Here is an 18074-nt window from a genome sequence, read left to right on the forward strand (position 1 = left end):
CAAAGTCTCCCAGAGAGGTTTACTGCACTATGAGTGAATTGCTTCTTTTAAAAGATGGAAAAGTAGGCGGCTCACTTGACATGTGGAAGAGATGGAGGGAAGACTGACAAGAGATGTCAAACTTAACACCGACATTAAACTGCACTGCGCAGAACGGGATATAAATCATGGTTAGAGGATTTTTCCCTAACTGGCGGGAGACCCTCAGTTTATTTCATCAGTGCTAACCTGTAGGTGGAAGTGAGGAAAGTCAAATGTATCCAGGGGTGACCTACTGCTTGGACGGGGTGGGGGGGACGGGGGGGACACACACACACACACATGATGCAGTGGGGTAGCGAAAATGGGGCTCCACCCCAGAGCACCCAATTTGCACTGAAAGATGTTGAAAGAAAATGCAGGGCGTTCTGCATAAGCCACGCCCACCGTGTGGTAGTAAAAATTTTGGTAGCCCTTCACTTAACATAGTATCCAGAAAATCGGGGAAGAGGATTAGAGAATTAGAGGAGGCCCATCTAAAAGCTCACTCAATCCTGATATTCACTGGCTGAATTCATAAAACCCCAAACTTCATTTAAATGGGGGTCAGATGATTTGCACTGGGTGAACCTGCCCATCCTTTCTGCCATCATTTGATTTATTTATTTGGCCAAAACATTTTTGTCGTTTGTTTCTTTTGTTCCAATGATGTGAATTCATCCTCCCACATCACACTTCTTCCTCTTGTTTCCCCTGCTTTGTACATTTTCCTTCCTTCCTTCCTTCCTTCCTTCCTTCCTTCCTTCCTTCCTTCCTTCCTTCCTTCCTTCCTTCTTGTATTAAAACCACAAAAGTATCAGAAACTAAGGACTTTTCATTCCAAAAGGAGGGCAGTTTTCAGTTTTGACAGACTTTGCCAGTGAATTCAGGATTTCTCTCCCTGGCGCCCTTTTCCATCAAAAGGGGCCGGAAATCCTTCCTTCGAGCGCCCGCGCGTGTCTGTACGCGTGTCTACATATATGTACGCATTCCCATGTGATGGGTGCTGCGCGTCTCCTCGCGGCGTGTGGCAACGTAGGGGGAAACCTACGGGGGAACGTGTAAACTTCTCCCCCCACCTCCCGCTTCAAAGGCAAAGGAGAAAAAGAGCGGCGTAGGGGGGGGGGGGTTCTCCCCAATCCCAAAACCTCCCCCCCCCCACCTCGAGGGAGACAGGCAGACGCCGGAGCTGCTGCCGCTTTCAAGGGAAACGGTGCAATCTGGGTGGAGGCGCGCAACGCGATGGGCTCTCCTAGCTGACTGGCCTGTACTAGGATCAGGCGCCGACCGCCACTTGACGGGCACGTCTCGGATGTCGAAGAAGCCAACCTCGCTTAGCGGCTGGGGAGTAGCCAGAGAGCAGCAGACATCGGAGCAGGCTGCTCAGGTATTTCGTTCCCGCGCCTAGGGAGTGGTCCAGGATGGGGGGCGGGGCTCTGGAGGGGAGGCGGAGCCACCCCACGACCCTCCCTTGGGCTCCAAGTCCCGCCAAGGCGCGTCCCGGATCGCGCCGACTTTCACAGTCGCGTCGGATGAAGAAGTGTATAGAATAGAGCTGAGGTCTGCTAGGGATCATTCGGAAGAATACGCCTCCCCTGCTTTGCCGACTGGGCTCAAAGCGCTGAACCCTCAGCATCCGCGCTGGACGAAACGGGCCGGCAGATTCTCTGGATGCCCCAGACATGTATTTTAGCCGATGCAGCGCCGTAGCTCACCAGCGGAAGCCTAGCGCTTCGGTTTAAGCCCCGCGGCTTTCTGCTGGACGCCGAGCTGAGGTTGGTAGCTCCGTTTTGTCGACGGGTCACGGGAGAACCCACTCCATTGATCTACCCCCTCCAGAAAGTCCTTTTCCAGATTTGGTCCAGATTACCCTTCCTCATCGGGTTCCGAAAATCGGAAAGGCCCGGCCACTCCCGAGTCTCCAAAGTGCCAGAAGTGGTTCCCCGGGCGCGTGGGTTGCACTCGAAGGCTCTTCCAGCCTTCGTTGCGCCGCCGTGAGTGGGGGAACGTCGCTAGATGTATCCTAAGGTCAACCCAGCTCCTTTGCTTACCGGTTTCCAAACCTTTGAAGGGCTGGAGACCCAACTGACTCGAGGAGGTAGCTTAAGGTACCTGAAGCTGAGCTAGACGGGAGACCACGTAGAAATCCCAGATCCGCATGTGCGTGGGAAGTCCGAAGAGGACAGGCTATGCAAGGGGACGCCTGTTCCATTTATTGCTTTCCAGGAAATCCCCTCTATCCCAGAATGGAAGCTCAGCGTAATTGACCATGATTTTCAGGGACAGTTTTCCCATAAATGATCCTGCCCCTTTCCATCCCACCACACATCGGGCTGCCCTTAAAACCCAGGTCTTTGAGCTGCCGCCTGTTTCCCTTCCCGCTTTTACCATAAACTTGAAACGATTGCTGCTAAACTGCAAGTGCCATTTAAGCTTGTGTTAATTGATTTGTTTTAGCATAAGGATATTTAAAGCCTCTGAGGCTGCAGATTGATCTATATAAATCTGAAAGGTTTTATTTTATATATGTTCCATAAAGGTACTGGGGGGGGGAGCATCTATGTTTTAATCTTCTCGGGATGATCTTTATTCTACCTGTATCTATCTATCTTCTCTCCATCTCTCTCTGTGTGTCTCTGCCTGTCTGTCTGTCTGTTGTGAGCCACTCCGAGTCTTCGGAGAGGAGTAGCATACAAGTCTAATAAAATATTATTATTATTATTATTATTATTATTATTATTATTATTATTATTATTATTAGTGGTAGTGGTAGTAGTAATTATTATTATTATTATTATTATTATTATTATTATTATTATTATTCAAAGAGTGTTGTTTTGTTATTTTCTTGGAACTTTTTCCTCTTCCAAGTACAGTTCCCATAACAGGTGAAGAACAAACATATACCTCAAGGTGTCCTACTCCTCCCAATCAATCCAGGCCAGGCTTTCCCAGGTGCTGGAGATCAGCAAGGGTAGATGCCTCCAATTGCTATGGTTTAATTCCTCCTCCTCCTATTGAGATTGATGCCTGGTGACATTGTTTTTGTCTTCTTCCTTCATCTTTCCTGGGCAGCGGTAAGAGAAGCGACTCCCCATATCATTCTGAGCCTTTTCCTTTTCTTCTTCTTCTTCCTAATCTTGCTTATGCTTTTGGGTTTCCTGTTGGTCACCCATCCAAGTGCTAACCAGACTCTTGAGGATCGGCCAAGATTGCCACATAGCTGCCAGTGATAAATCAAGTTAAATAGGTGAGATCCCAGCAGGAGAAGATGGTTCGGGAGCTACAGAACTGGGATTCCTGCTTGTGGGGGGATAGACGTACTTGTACATAGCAATAGTTATTGTATATTGTTATTTTTTTATATGTGTGTTGAGCTGCCCCGAGTCCACAGAGAGGGGCGGCATACAAGTCCAATAAATAAATAAATAAATAAATAAATACAACAGGGAATATCTCAGTTCCACTTTTCTGCTTTGCGTATAAAACAGTAGCCTGTGTTTAATCTTTATTGTCTGTTGTTGCAAGAGTGCTATAGATAAACAGGGAGGGCAACTTCAAATGGAGGGTCTCTCTTTATTAATCTGGTTTTTCTCTTCTCTTCTCTTCTTTTCCCTTCCTTTCTTTTCCCTCCCTTTCTCTTCCCTTCTCTTCCCTTCCTTTCTCTTCCCTTCCCTTCCTTTCTCTTCCCTTCCCTTCCTTTCTCTTCCGTCCCTTTCTCTTCCCTTCTCTTCCCTTCCTTTCTCTTCCCTTCCTTTCTCTTCTCTTCTCTTCCCTTCCCTTCCTTTCTCTTCCCTTCCTTTCCCTTCTCTTCCCTTCCTTTCTCTTCCCTTCCCTTCCTTTCTCTTCCTTTCCCTTCCTTTCTCTTCCCTCCCTTTCTCTTCCCTCCCTTTCTCTTCCCTCCCTTTCTCTTCCCTCCCTTTCTCTTCCCTTCTCTTCCCTTCCTTTCTCTTCCCTTCTTTTCCCTTCTCTTCCCTTCTTTTCTCTTCTCTTTCTTTCTCTTCCCATCCTTTCTCTTCCCTTCCCTTCCTTTCTCTTCCCTTCTTTTCCCTTCTCTTCCCTTCCTTTCTCTTCCCTTCCTTTCTCTTCCCTTCTCTTCCCTTCTCTTCTCTTCCCTTCCCTTCTCTTCCCTTCCTTTCTCTTCCCATCCTTTCTCTTCCCTTCCCTTCCTTTCTCTTCTCTTCCCTTCCTTTCTCTTCCTTTTCCCTTCCCTTCTCTTCCTTTTCCCTTCCCTTCTCTTCCCTTCCTTTCTCTCCCCTTCCCTTCCCTTCCCTTCCCTTCCTTTCTCTCCCCTCCCCTTCCTTTCTCTTCCCTTCCCTTCTCTTCCTTTCTCTTCTCTTCTCTTCCCTTCTCTTCTCCTTTCTTTCCTTTCCTGCAGTTTTACAGGGGCAGAGATTCTAACATGGCTTTAAGATTACTTGTGGCAACCTCTCAGAGGCAATTCATGGTGACCACCGATAGGATGCTGCTGCTGGAGCCAGCCACGTGGCAGAGCACCGGCTTCTAAAATAAGAGGCGCCACCCACACAACAACTTCTTCCTTAAGTATCGGAGACATTATCGCAGGAGATTAAAGCCGGAAGCCTCTCCGGTCCCTTCTCATCCTCTGCAGATCGTCTCCGTTCACCACGGCAGCATGGAGCGCTCTGCCAACTTCACCTGTTTGGCCGCCACCACTTTGGCAGAGCCCAACTGGACCGATCCCGGCCTCTTGCCCAACGCTTCCGGCATGGGCAAACCCTTGTCGATCTTCAAGGTCCTCATCCTGACTCTGCTGGCCATGCTGGGCGTCGCCACCTTCCTTTGGAACCTGCTGGTGCTGGCCACCATTTTGCGGGTGCGCACTTTTCACAGGGTGCCACATAACCTGGTCGCCTCCATGGCCATCTCAGACGTGATGGTGGCCGCCTTAGTGATGCCCCTCAGCCTGGTCTACGAACTGTCCGGCCGTCGTTGGCGGCTGGGCAGGCTGCTGTGCGAGATCTGGGTCTCCTGCGACGTGCTGTGCTGCACAGCCAGCATCTGGAACGTGACCGCCATTGCGCTGGACCGCTACTGGTCCATAACGCGGCACCTGGAGTACACGCTGAAGACTCGCCGGCGTATTTCCAACCTGATGATCGTTCTGACTTGGCTGCTCTCTGCTATCATCTCCTTGGCTCCCTTGCTCTTCGGCTGGGGGGAGACGTACTCCGAAGGCAGCGACGAATGCCAAGTCAGCCGAGAGCCCTCGTACACCATCTTTTCAACCTGTGGAGCCTTTTACGTGCCTCTCTGCGTGGTGCTGTTCGTCTACTGGAAGATCTACAAAGCGGCCAGGTTCCGCATCGGATCCCGCAAGAGCAATTCCATCAGCCCAGTTACACCGGGAGTTCTAGAGGTGAGTGCTCTGCCCATCCATTGACACCCGAGACGCAAGCTTTGGTTAGGGTGCAGCATTCGTTCAAGTCTTTGACTGACCCTTGCCTCCTTTAAGCAAGGATTGCCGCTTTGCTGGCAAATTGTGCACTTGTGCTCCTGCCCAGACAGGGGGGAAACACAGTGGGGTAGCGAAAATGGAGCCCCACCCCAGAGCCCCCAATTTGCACTGAAAGGTGTTGAAAGAAAATGTAGGGCGTCCTGCATAAACCACGCTCACAGTGTGGTAGTGAAAAGTTTGGTAGCTCTTCACTGTTCACATCTCAGCTCAACGTTGTTCTTGCTTATGAAGCATAATTCATTAGAGAGCTTAAAAACTCGCCAGCCTTGGGGTTACTAGATCTTCCCCTTGACCAATGAATGTTTTTAGTACGATTGTTGAATGAATACTAATGGACGTTTTTAAAGTTAGATTTTTAAGGATTGTTTTTATGTATATTAATTGGATTGATGTTACTACTTTCGCTTTGTATATGTTGTGAGCCGCCCCCAGTCCTCGGAGAGGGGCGGCATACAAATCCAATTAAATAAATAATAAATAAAATAAACTTTGCGACTGGGGTTGCTGGAAACAGCAGCGACACAGGCCTGCCACGCCCCTAAGCCGGGTTTCATCATCTCATCATTACATGCCATTATCATGTTTTTTGCTTCTTTTTTTAAAGTACTGCACAACACATGTGTGCCTGCATGGTGCAGTGGGTCCCCGAGTGGACTGGCAGCTGGAGAATCCAGAACCCACCCTTGATATATTTCCTACACACATACCTGACAAGCAGCAAAGTTCCAAGCACGGCAAGGAGGGGATCCAGCCAACACAAACATCGCTCCACATCGCCTTTTCCCCCTTCCTTTCCCCCATTCATTCTGTTTGCTTTGGCCCTTTCAATAGATTGTCTTTATTTGGCGTGGTTGTGTAAACAGCTGCACTGCTTACCCCGAGCTGCATGAGTTGTGAAAAGCACATGCTCACTGTTTACACCAGAGGTCTTCAAACTTGGCCATTTTAAGACTTGTGGACTTCAACTCCCAGAATTCTGCAGCCGGTATAGCTGGCTAGAGAATTCTGGGAGTTGACGTTCACAAGTCTTAAACTTGCCAAGTTTGGGGACCCCTGGTTTACACCCTGTGGCAGGGTGAATATATGTCCCATGGCTGGCTGGGGAATTCTGGGAGTTGAAGTCCCAATTTCTTAACAGAGGCTGAGAAATTCTAATTTAGTGCCTGGAAATAGATCCTGTGTTGTAAACCTATAAATGATTTATCCCCAGAACTATTTCTATCATTGGCAGCTGGGGCTGTGATTAGGTTGAAGTCCCTGGCTTCATATTCATGCTCAGCATGGCCAGGATACCGTAAGCTTCTTGGAACAAACTCAAGCGTTGCGAACTAATCCGTTTCTCTTCATTACTTTTCCGTAATTGAAAAGCTACTTTGGAGACAGTTGCTGAGGTTGACAGGACTGGGGCTGCCTAATCTTTTCGTATGTAATGGTTTATCCATTCCAGATCACTGTTTCTTTCATTTGCAGGCGGGTTTTAATATATTTTTCAGCGTATTTTTTTTTTTAATCCTCCCATATCTTAATTTGGTTTTATTTGACTTCAACTGCACCGTTTTTGTTTTATTTTGGCCAAACTGAGCCTCTTGGGGTTGTCCAGGTCTTGATTTAAAACAAGTCCTTGAACGCATGACTATAATGGACCCAGTGAAGGGCTACCAAAATTTTTATTACCACACTGTGGCATTTTCTTGTGCAAATTGGGTGCTCTGGGGTGGAGCTCCATTTTCGCTACCCCACTGCGTTCCCCCCTGTCCGGGCAGCAGCCCACCCCTGAATGGACCCCAACATTTCCATTTCTTAACAAAACTCCATTTCTTAAATGAGTTTTGCCACGTTTTTAGACCTTTCTTGCCACCGTTGTTAAATGAATCACTGCAGTTAAGTTAACGACACGGTTGTTAAGTGAATCTGGCTTTCCAGTTGACCGAGGTCACAAAAACGATCACATGACCTCTGGGACGCTGCAACCATACTACGCACATGCCAACTAGATTTTGATTATATGACCACGGGGACACTACAACGGCCATAAGCATGAGGATGGTTCGTAAGTCATTTTTTTTCAGTGTCATTCAGTTGTGGGTTGTAAATTCTTTTGCTACTGGTTCGCGTGAATGTGCATGCGCCATCCTGCCTGGGACGCTTAGCAATTCTAAGAACCGCTCTGAACCAGAAGCAACCCACCACTGGTGTCATTGTAACTTTTTAACAGGCACTAAACAATTGGACTTCCTCTGTTGTGAAAAATACTCTCCAATTTGGTATCCAATTAGCAACTAGGCCATTTTTAAAGCTAGCTCTTTTCATAGAAACATAGAAGACTGACGGCAGAAAAAGACCTCATGGTCCTTCTAGTCTGCCTTTATACTTATTTCCTGTATTTTATCTTAGTATAGATATATGTTTATCCCAGGCATGTTTACATTCAGTTACTGTGGATTTACCAACCACGTCTGCTGGAAGTTTGTTCCAAGCATCTACTTCTCTTTCAGTCAAATCATATTTTCTCACGTTGCTTCTGATCTTTCCCCCAACTAACCTCAGATTGTGTCCCCTTGTTCTTGTGTTCACTTTCTTATTAAAAACACTTCTCTCCTGAACCTTATTTAACCCTTTGACATATTTAAATGTTTCGATCATGTCCCCCCTTTCCCTTCTGTCCTCCAGACTATACAGATTGAGTTCATGAAGTCTTTCCTGATACGTTTTATGCTTAAGACCTTCCACCATTCTTGTAGCCTGTCTTTGGACCCGTTCAATTTTGTCAATATCTTTTTGTAGGCGAGGTCTCCAGAACTGAACACAATATTCCTAATATGGTCTCACCAGCGCTCTATGTAGCATGATCACAATCTCCCTCTTTTTGCTTTTTTTTCTGTGTATAATAAAGTCATAAATCTGTGGTGGGCACTGAGTTTGCACTCAGAAATCCCAGTATAATACATATATGTATTCATTGTTCCTGGTATCTGCATCGATAAATATCAGTTGGCTGCTGAGAGCCTCTCCATTATTGGCAAAATTTGGACCTGTTTCTCGCCAGAGCAACTATGAACCCACCACTGGTGTTCGAGAACCTGACGCTTTAAACCCACATCATCAAACCATGAACGAAAATCCCTGTGGGCTGGGATTGAATATTGAATTAGCATCTCTGGCAGGTTTTCTACCAGAAAGCTTTGATGTTTTCCATCTTTGGGCGGCAAAACAAAATAAATTATCCCAAAGCCACCTCATTGTTGCAGGCTGCTATTGGTGGGGCAAACTTTGTGTATGGTGCCTGGTACTCTGCGTAAGGCTTGACAGAGGTTGGGGGTGGCTTAGAGAAAGCTTTGCAAATAACGAGAGATAGGAGCTGGCTTTCCTTGTCTGCCGCACGAATCCGCACGAGTTGGTTTCTTTAGGGTCCTGTCGACCAAACAATGTCAGCTGGTGGGACCTAGGGGAAGAGCCTTCTCTGTGGGGGGCCCGGCTCTCTGGAATCAGCTCCGTCCGGAGATTCACACTGCCCCCACCCTCCTTACCTTCCGCAAGAGTTTAAAAACTCATCTTTGTCACCAGGCCTGGAGTTACTAGATCTTCCCCCCTAACGAATGAATATTTTTAGTATGATTTTATTGAATGAATGTTAATGACAGTTTTTAAAGTTAGAATTTTTAAAGATTATTTTTATACTCTTCGGAGAGGGGCGGCATACAAATCTAATTAATAATAATAATAATAAAAATAACAATAATAATAATAATAATAATAATAATAATAATAATAATAATGTATATTAATTGGAATAATTGTACTATTGTGTCTTTATATATGCTGTGAGCCACCCCGAGTCCTTGGAGAGGGGCGGCATGCAAATCCAATTAAATAAATAAATAAATCTGAGGAATCCAGAGTGGGGAATGGCAGCATAGGAATTATTATTATTTGTTTATTCATTCATTCATTCATTCATTCATTCATTCATTTAATTCTTTATGCCGCCCTTCTCCTTAGATTTAGGGCTGCTGACAACTACTACTATTACTTCTACTGTATTACTACTTTTTAACAGAGCCGGCCTATTGCCCCCACAATCCGGGTCCTCATTTTACCCACCTCGGAAGGATGGAAGGCTGAGTCAACCTTGAGCCGGTGATGAGATTTGAACCGCTGACCTACAGATCTACAGTCAGCTTCAGTGGTCTGCAGTACAGCACTCTACCTGCTGCGCCATCCCAGCTCTTTTATTAGAATTGCAGTTTGTGCCAAGGGCTGGGAAACTCATCTTCTCTGGATGCCTCTCAGCCAGTTACGCAAAGCGCAACATGTTGCAGGGGAAAATTAGAGGCAGGAATGCTCTATAGGCTGCCTTGAACTGCTGGAGGTCATGAATAAAATACACAATTGTGTGTGTGTGTGGGGGGGGAGAATGTGCATTTACATTCCAAGGAATAGAGCAGTGTTTCCCAGCCTTGGCAGTTTTAACAATATATAGACTCCATTTCTTAGGCAGCAGGCTTAACTACCAACCAACTTGACTTACGAACAAAATAACAATAGCCAGGAAGAAGAAGACACAAAAGAAAGTTTCTACATTTAGGCAAGAAAAACAAAATGCACAGGTACAGTATATGAGGTACCTTTCTAAACAGTAGTAACTGTGATCTTGGAGGGGACAACCATTTAAATATGAGCCAGCAGTGTGCAGCACCTGCCAAAAAAGCCAACACAGTTCTCGGCTGCATAAGCAGAGGGATAAAATCAAGATCACGTGAAGTGTTAATGCCAGTTTATAAGGTCTGGTGAGGCCACACTTGGAATACTGCGTTCAATTTTGGTCACCACGATGCAAAAAGGATGTTGAGACGCTAGAAAAACGGCCGATCTGGAGGTTGTTCATTCTTGACACGTGGATTCTTCGTTCTCTCGTCGCCAGTGAAATGAATCAGACCAGTCAGAAATGGTAAAGACGGTTCCGTTTATTCAGCTCTTAAACAAGTGACTCCAGCCAGGAACGCGTCTGAGCTGTCAGTGTCAAAAGCAGCTCTATTTATACTTTAAAGGCTCGCGCCTAAAAGAAACGGCCGTGCGTCTTAACCAATCAGACGCGACCTTGATTTATTCACATTTAAAATTTACAGAGACAGTATTTTTACAGAATTTCTTTTTACAGACTTAACAAGAAGAGCGACAAAGATGATTAGGGGACTGGAGGCTAAAACATATGAAGAACAGTTGCAGGAACTGGGCATCGCTAGTTTGATGAAAAGAAGAACCAGGGGAGACATGATAGCAGTGTTCCAACATCACAGGGGTTGCCACAAAGAAGAGGGAATCAAAGTTATTCTCCAAAGAACCTGAGGGCAGGACAAGAAGCAATGGGTGGAAACTAATCAAGGAAAGAAGCAACTTTGAACTAAGGAGACCATTTCCTAACAGTTAGAACAGTGGAACATCTTGCCTCCAGAAGTTGTGAATTCTCCAACACTGGAGGTTTTAAAGAAGATGTTGGATAACCATCTGTCTGAAGTAGTGTAGGGTTTTCTGCCTAAGCAGGGAGTTGGACTAGAGGACCTCCAAGGTCCCTTCCAACTCTGTTTTGTTGCTATTGTTATGGTTACTACTACTACTATTACCACCACCACCACCACCACTACTATTACTACAGTACTACTATATCATGCCACATAGCCCTCTCTGGCCAAAAGACTTGCAGCAATTAAAAAAAGGGAGGGGGATGAGATTTTGTGGGAATACACTGGTCTTTCTGAACATTTGCAACTTGGAAGAGGTATGGACTTCAATTCACCTGCTGGCTGGGGAATTCTGGGAGTTTTAAGTCCACCTCTCTTCAAGTTGGCAAAGTCGAGAAGCATTGGAATAGAAAGTTCCTTCAGATGTTGAGAAAGAAAGCAGGTATCAATGATCGTAGAGATGTTTTGGGGATTTTTACAGCAGATCGCAGGAATTGTGTTGATGTCACTCGTGCTGCAGCTTGATGTTGCAGTCACTTGATCCAAAGAAAACACACCGCTGCTTTCCCGCAGCAACTGTTTGGGGTTTTCTACAGGAAGATGCCGCCATTTCATGTGTTTGTGTGTGTTTGCGTGTGAATACTGCATCGCCACCTCTTCAGTTCCGGAGAAGTGATCTTGTTGTGGAAGCAAAGAGACGCCCGGAAGTCCCTTGTGAGTGAGTGAGTCAACACAGCCTTCGGGCAATTCCAGTCTTCTTTCAGAGATGTTTCTGCACTAATGCAAAGATCAATTGGGAAAATTCAAAGGCAAACACGATAGGTAGTTTTGAAGTATTCGCAAGATAAATTTTGCAAACTTTCCAAGACAGCTTGCCTTAGTGTATATTACTGTAAGTCAAGCTTTCTTTCAGCATTATCAGAGTTGATTGATAGGCACATACCGTGGTACCTCTACTTAAGAACACCTCTACTTAAGAACTTTTCTAGTTAAGAACTGGGTGTTCAAGATTTTTTTGCCTCTTCTTAAGAACCATTTTCTACTTAAGAACCCAGCCTTGAAAAATTTCCCAGGAAATTTGAGAGCGGCACAAAGGCCTGGCCAGTTTCCTGCCATTCCCCCTTTAATCCCGGCCATCTCGGGCTTTTGGGGGTTGCCAGAGGAGCCTTTCATTGGTGCTTAAGGAGGTTTTGGCAGCCCAGAGAGAATAGAGCATTTTCCTTTCTCTGGGCACTTGGAGAGGAAATAAACTTCTGCCAGCACCCAGAGAAAAGAAATGCTCCCTTCGCTCTTGGCAGTGACTGTCCTCCTCTAGTTCCTCCTCCTCCTCCTCCCACCCAAATTCCGAGCTTTTATTTCTTTCCTAATGGGTTTGCACACATTATTTGCTTCTACATTGATTCCTATGGGGAAAAATTGCTTCTACTTACAAACCTTTCTACTTAAGAACCTGGCCATGGAATGAATTAAGTTCTTAAGTAGAGGTACCACTGTAATTAGGAAGGATGCCGGACCAGAGAATCGGGAACCAATTTTGTTGTTGTTGTTGAATACATCAGTACTTTATTTTGCTGGTTCCTTGCGACGAGCTATGATTCCTGATTTAAGCCAATAAGTAGTATAATAAATATCATATGGACATTATTGTATTTATTTAATTAGTTTGCCGATTTTTATTCCACCTTTTTTATTATTATAATTAATGCAGCGAACATACTAAATGTTACTTCTTCCTATTTTCCCTGTATTAACAATCTTGTGAGGTTGGTTGGAATGAGAGAGAATGATTGGCCCAAATTCAGCTAGCTATTTAATTATCTTAACCACGTGTCTTAAGGAATAAAGATGTAACATGCAATTATACACATAGATTTGAAGACCGTATGCCACAATAAACTTCCAGTACTGGTAAAGGTAGTCCTTGACTTACGAATCACAATTGAGCCCAGATTTTTGTTACTAAACGAGACAGTTAAGTGAACTTTGATCTTTTTTATGATCTTCTGTTTAGAAATAAAAGTGGTTGGTGGTCATACTCCTGGTACCTATTAGTAGTAGTAGCAGTAGCATCATATATGGATAGTGCTTGGTTTTTAAAAAAATATTTTTGATTGATATATAAACTTTAAAAACAGAATACAAAATGAAGGGGAAAACCCACAAAAAGAAGAAAACTCACAAAAAGAAAAAAACTCACAAAAAGACATACCAAAAAAAATCATGAAAAGCATAACAAAACAATCTACAAAACAAATATACATCAACATCTATTAATCCTATTACAGTACACATGTTGACTTCTATGCTTTAAGATTTTCATATTTTAATTATCTATCTTGCATCAATTGGAAACTTAATTATAAGTTTGTCTTGTCTTATGACCGCCCCTGGAACCAGAATTTCCATCATTAAGCAAGGTAATTGTTTAGTAAGTCACACCCGATTGTACCATCTTTTTGCCATGATTGTTAAGCACATCACTGCATTTGTTAAGTTCGCGCTCGTGTAGAAGCTTCGCCAAATGCCCAGAAGTGTCCCGGTTGGTTGGTTGGAGCCTCCTGCTGTCACAGCTACCGATTCGCAGAACAGGGATCAATCCATTGTTGAATCACACCATCATTGAGTGAGCCCAGTTTTTACCTGCTTTTCAGAAGCCGGCTGGGAATGTTGCACCTAGCAATCACATAATCCGGGGATGATGCCGCCATCATAAATACGCACCAATTGTCAAACACCCAAATTTTGATTGCTTGACCTTGAGGCTGCTGTGATGGTCCTTAAGTCTGACCATCAGTCATAAGTGGGTTTTTTTCCAGTACTGTTGTAACTTCGGACTGTCATTCAACAAATGGTTGTAAGTTTAGGGCTGCTTGTATGGAATGCAAATGTACAATCAATGTTCTTGTTTGCAACACCTCCCTTATGAAACCAAGTTGCAACACCTTGGTCTCTTCAGCCTTGAAAGAGGGCGTTTAAGGGGTGACTTGATCGAAGTGTATTAAATCATGCATGGGATAGAAAAGGTGGATAGACAAAAAATCTTTTCTCTATCACACAATACTAGGACGAGGGGGCACTCCCTAAAGCTCATAGGTAAGAAAGCGAGGACAAATCAAGGGAAATATTTCTTCACCTAGACTAGAGGGTCATTGGTTTATAAAATTCACTTCCAGAAGAGGCCGTGACAGCTGTCAGCCTTGATAGCTTCAAGGCAGGATTAGACAGATTCATGGATGCCAAGTGTATTGATGGTTATTGAAACATATGTCTATGTTGGTTGAGGCAGGCAGGATTCCCTTGGGTCCCATTTGTTGGGGGTCAAGGGAAAGGGAGGGTTCTGCCTTCTCTTTCTGCTCAAGATCCCCATGGACAATTGGTGGGCCACTGTGTGACACAGAATGCTGGACTCGATGGGCTTTGGTCTGATTCAGCATGGCTCTTCTTATGTCGCCCCGAGTCTTCGGAGAAGGGCGGCATACAAATCTAATAATAATAATAATAATAATAATAATAATAATAATAATAATAATAATAATAATAATAATGATGATAATTATTATTGTTGTTGTTATGGTTATTATTGTTGTTGTTACTGCTGCTGTTTATTTATTTATTGGATTGGATTTTTTGTTGTTGTTGTTGTTGGTTGTTGTTGTTATTATTGTTAATAATAATAATAATAATAATAATAATAATAATATCCTTATGTTCTTATTGCAACAAGCAACTGGCAGCAAATATTCAATAGTGGCTGGTAGGTCTTGCTGTAGATAGTGGGTGGCCCGTCACTAAACCGGGTATGGGTGTAGCCGATGGGCCGGAAGTTTAATAGCTGCTATAGATGAGTCTCTGCTCCACAGGACCTTATCCTCCTTCCAAGAGATGCTCTCATGCTCAGCAACAGGGCAACCGGGCCAGCAAAGCAATTCACCCAAAGGTGCTATTTCTGTTTTGCAGGTCAGGGAGGATTCCCAGCATCCGCAGATGGTGTTCACCGCCCGCCATGCCACGGTGACGTTCCAGACGGATGGAGACACCTGGCGGGAACAGAAAGAGAGGAGAGCTGCCCTCATGGTGGGGATCCTCATTGGCGTCTTTGTCCTCTGCTGGATCCCCTTCTTCATCACTGAACTCATCAGCTCCCTCTGCTCCTGCGACATCCCGCCGGCCTGCAAAAGTGTTTTCCTTTGGCTCGGCTACTGCAATTCCTTCTTCAACCCTTTGATCTATACGGCCTTCAACAAGAACTACAACAATGCCTTTAAGAATCTCTTCTCCAGACAACAATAAACAATGTCCGGGGAGAGGGCCTACAGGTGATTATTTCCCCCCTCAAAAGGCGTTTTCTTGGATATTTTTTTCTTTTGAAAACATTTCCCTTCTCATTCAAGAAGCTTCTTCACTTCTCACTGAGTGGCGGGGAATGAAGGGTTTTATATTCTTTACAATCATTCAGTTTAGAGACAGTCCTTAGCTCTCTGACAGTTGTTGCAAAATAATAATAATAATAATAATAATAATAATAATAATAATAATAAAATAATATGCAGAATTGAGAAGCAGCTAGAGAAATTTGCAAAATACGAAGATCTGAAAATTGAGCTGCAACGACTCTAGCATAAGCCAGTGAAAGTGGTCCCAGTGGTCCTAGGTCAGTGATGGCAAGCCTATGGCATGGGTGCCACAGGTGGTACACGGAGCCATATTTGCTGGCACACGAGCCATTGCCCTAGCTCAGCTCCAATGTGCATGTGTGTGCCAGCCAGGTGATTTTTGGAGGGTGTTTTTGGTTTCCAGAGAGCCTCCCCCTGCTCCAGGGAAGCCTGTGGAGCCTAGGAAGGGCGAAACACGAGCCTACTGGGCCCATCAAAAATTGGGAAATAGGCTGTTTCCGGGCTCCAGGAGACTTTCAGGGGGTGGGGGAAGCTGTTTCTGCCCTCCCCAGGCATTGAATTTTGAGTGTGGGCACTCTTGCATGCACGATAGTGTGCACACATGCTTTTTGGCACCCGAGGAAAAAAAGGTTCGCCATCAGTGTCCTAGGCACACTGGGCGCAGTGCCAAAGGATCTCAGCAGACATTTGAAAACCATCAGAATTGACAAAATCTCCATCTGTCAATTGCAGAAAGCCACTTTACCGGGATTGGCACAAATAATTCGCCACTACATCACACAGTCCTAGGTGCTTGGGAAGCATCCGACTGGTGATGAAATACGAAATCAAGCATAGTGATCTCATTTGCTGTGTTGTATTGTTGATAATAATATACCGTGTTTCCCCGATAGTAAGACACCCCCGATTGTAAGACGTATCTGGGGTTTCAGGGGGGTCGGCTAATATAAGCTGTACCCCGAAAGTAAGACATATGTCTTACTTTCGGGGAAACACGGGGGTATTGCCGGGGGGGGAGCCCAATGACGTCGGGAAGACCCAGGGAAGGTTTCTTCGGCCGCCCAGCAGCTGATCTGCTCGGCAGCGCGGCAGCAGCCCTGGCGGCGGTTCCCTCGGCAGCGCGGTGGCAGGGAGAGGCTTGCGGCCGCCGAGCAGGTGGGAGAGCTCGGCGGCAAGGCACAAAGGATTTCCCTCGGTGCACGCGTGGAGCCGCAGACGCGTGTCGGGGAAGCGTGTGTCTGGAGGGGAGGAGCCGCTCTGCGCAGTTGGGCAGCCCCACCTGCCTGCCGGAAAGGAGGCGGGCGAAGGAGGGCGCAGCTCCGGCCGCTCGCCTCGGAGCCGGTCGGCCTCGCTGGCCGCTTGCAGCCGAGCCTCGGCAGGACTCGGTTGCTGGGACGAGCGCCTTCGCTGCAAGCCGCCGCCCGCTCGGCTCGCTTCGGACCAGCGCCATCCTTCCATAACTTGGATCTTTATCTGCATTTTCAGAGTCATCAGACTTAGAGTGTAAATGACTGTGGAAATTTTAGCATCTCCAAGAAAATCCCACATCTGTTTACATTCTGATTCACTTGACTCTGAGAATACACATGAAGCCCCAAGTGGCTTCAACAACTCTCAGAAAGAATGCTAATGAATGACCAGGTGACTTCGAAGATGATAAATCCTTCCATTCAATAATGGGCAGCCAAAAATTTTACTGCCACACTGTGGGTGTGGCTTATTTTGTGGGTGTGGCTTGATGGTCTTGTGACTGGGGAGGAGTGGCTTGAACAATCACCATCATTCAAGTGAACTGTAAAGTCCTCGACTTACAACCTCACCAGTGTCGCCCGCTGGGGTGGCAATATGCTTTGTGTTTCCTGCGATTCTCCTTCCTGGGTCGCCCCCCCACCTCATGCTGGGTAGCTAGGCAAACGGGCACCGATCAGCTGTTGAGAAAAGAGAAGGGAGGAAAAGCCCCCACTCCACAACTCCTGCCGGTGCTGGTCTCCCTGCCGCTTTCCGAGGAGGAGGACGGGAGGGGAGTATTTAAAAATATCGGAAAGCCGAGGAGGAGTTACATGGTTATTATTGCTGCACGACGCTTCATCTGCAGGTGGAGTGAGGGCTTTGTGAGTGGAAAAAGACTGCAGCCCAGATGCTTTGGGACAACTCGGCTCAGCTCAGCTCTCCTTTTTCCCCCCTGCTGCTGCTGCTGCGGGCTCATCGCTTTTTTCCTCTTTTCTCCTTTCTGGGCTCGGGAGGTGGCTGCATGAGGCTGGAGGGAAGGAGGAAAGAAGAAAAAAGCGAGGAGCAGCAGCTGAGAAAAAAGGAGAACTGAACCAAGACCAGTAATCCAGAAAGCAACAGCCGCCAGTCTCTTGGACCTGCACACGCAGTTTCATTTCTGCCGGTGGAACTACGTTCCACCCCGTCCTGTCTGCTGCCCACCCCTGCTTCCATTCCCCACCGCCAGCTATAACTGAAGAAGCTTCCTAGATGAGAAGTGAAATGTTTTCAAACAAAAATCAAGGCACTCCATTGCCTTTTGGGGAAAGAAAAAAGCACTTTGGGACAATCATAACCTGGATGATTGAGGAGGTTTATATCTCGGGAGAGAATTTTCTCTCTATAAAGATTTCATCCTCTCATCCATCCTCCAGAAAAAAGAGAGGAAAAGCTCTTGAAATAAGTTGACCCATTTATTCCAGTTGCTCTTAAAATCTCTGTTAGTTCTCCAGCGCT

At 45.8% G+C, this 18074-nt stretch overlaps 1 protein-coding gene across 1 annotated transcript; it reads left to right on the forward strand.

Moving 5' to 3' along the window:
- Positions 1 to 4654: 4654 nt before the first annotated feature.
- Positions 4655 to 15246, forward strand: HTR5A (5-hydroxytryptamine receptor 5A). The gene is made up of 2 exons (XM_070726948.1): positions 4655 to 5398; positions 14914 to 15246. Exons 1-2 carry the CDS (start codon positions 4655 to 4657, stop codon positions 15244 to 15246), a joined length of 1077 nt encoding a protein of 358 aa, XP_070583049.1.
- The last annotated feature ends 2828 nt before the right edge of the window (positions 15247 to 18074 follow it).

This window comes from Erythrolamprus reginae, chromosome Z (assembly GCF_031021105.1).
Source record: "Erythrolamprus reginae isolate rEryReg1 chromosome Z, rEryReg1.hap1, whole genome shotgun sequence".
NCBI lineage: Eukaryota > Metazoa > Chordata > Lepidosauria > Squamata > Dipsadidae > Erythrolamprus > Erythrolamprus reginae.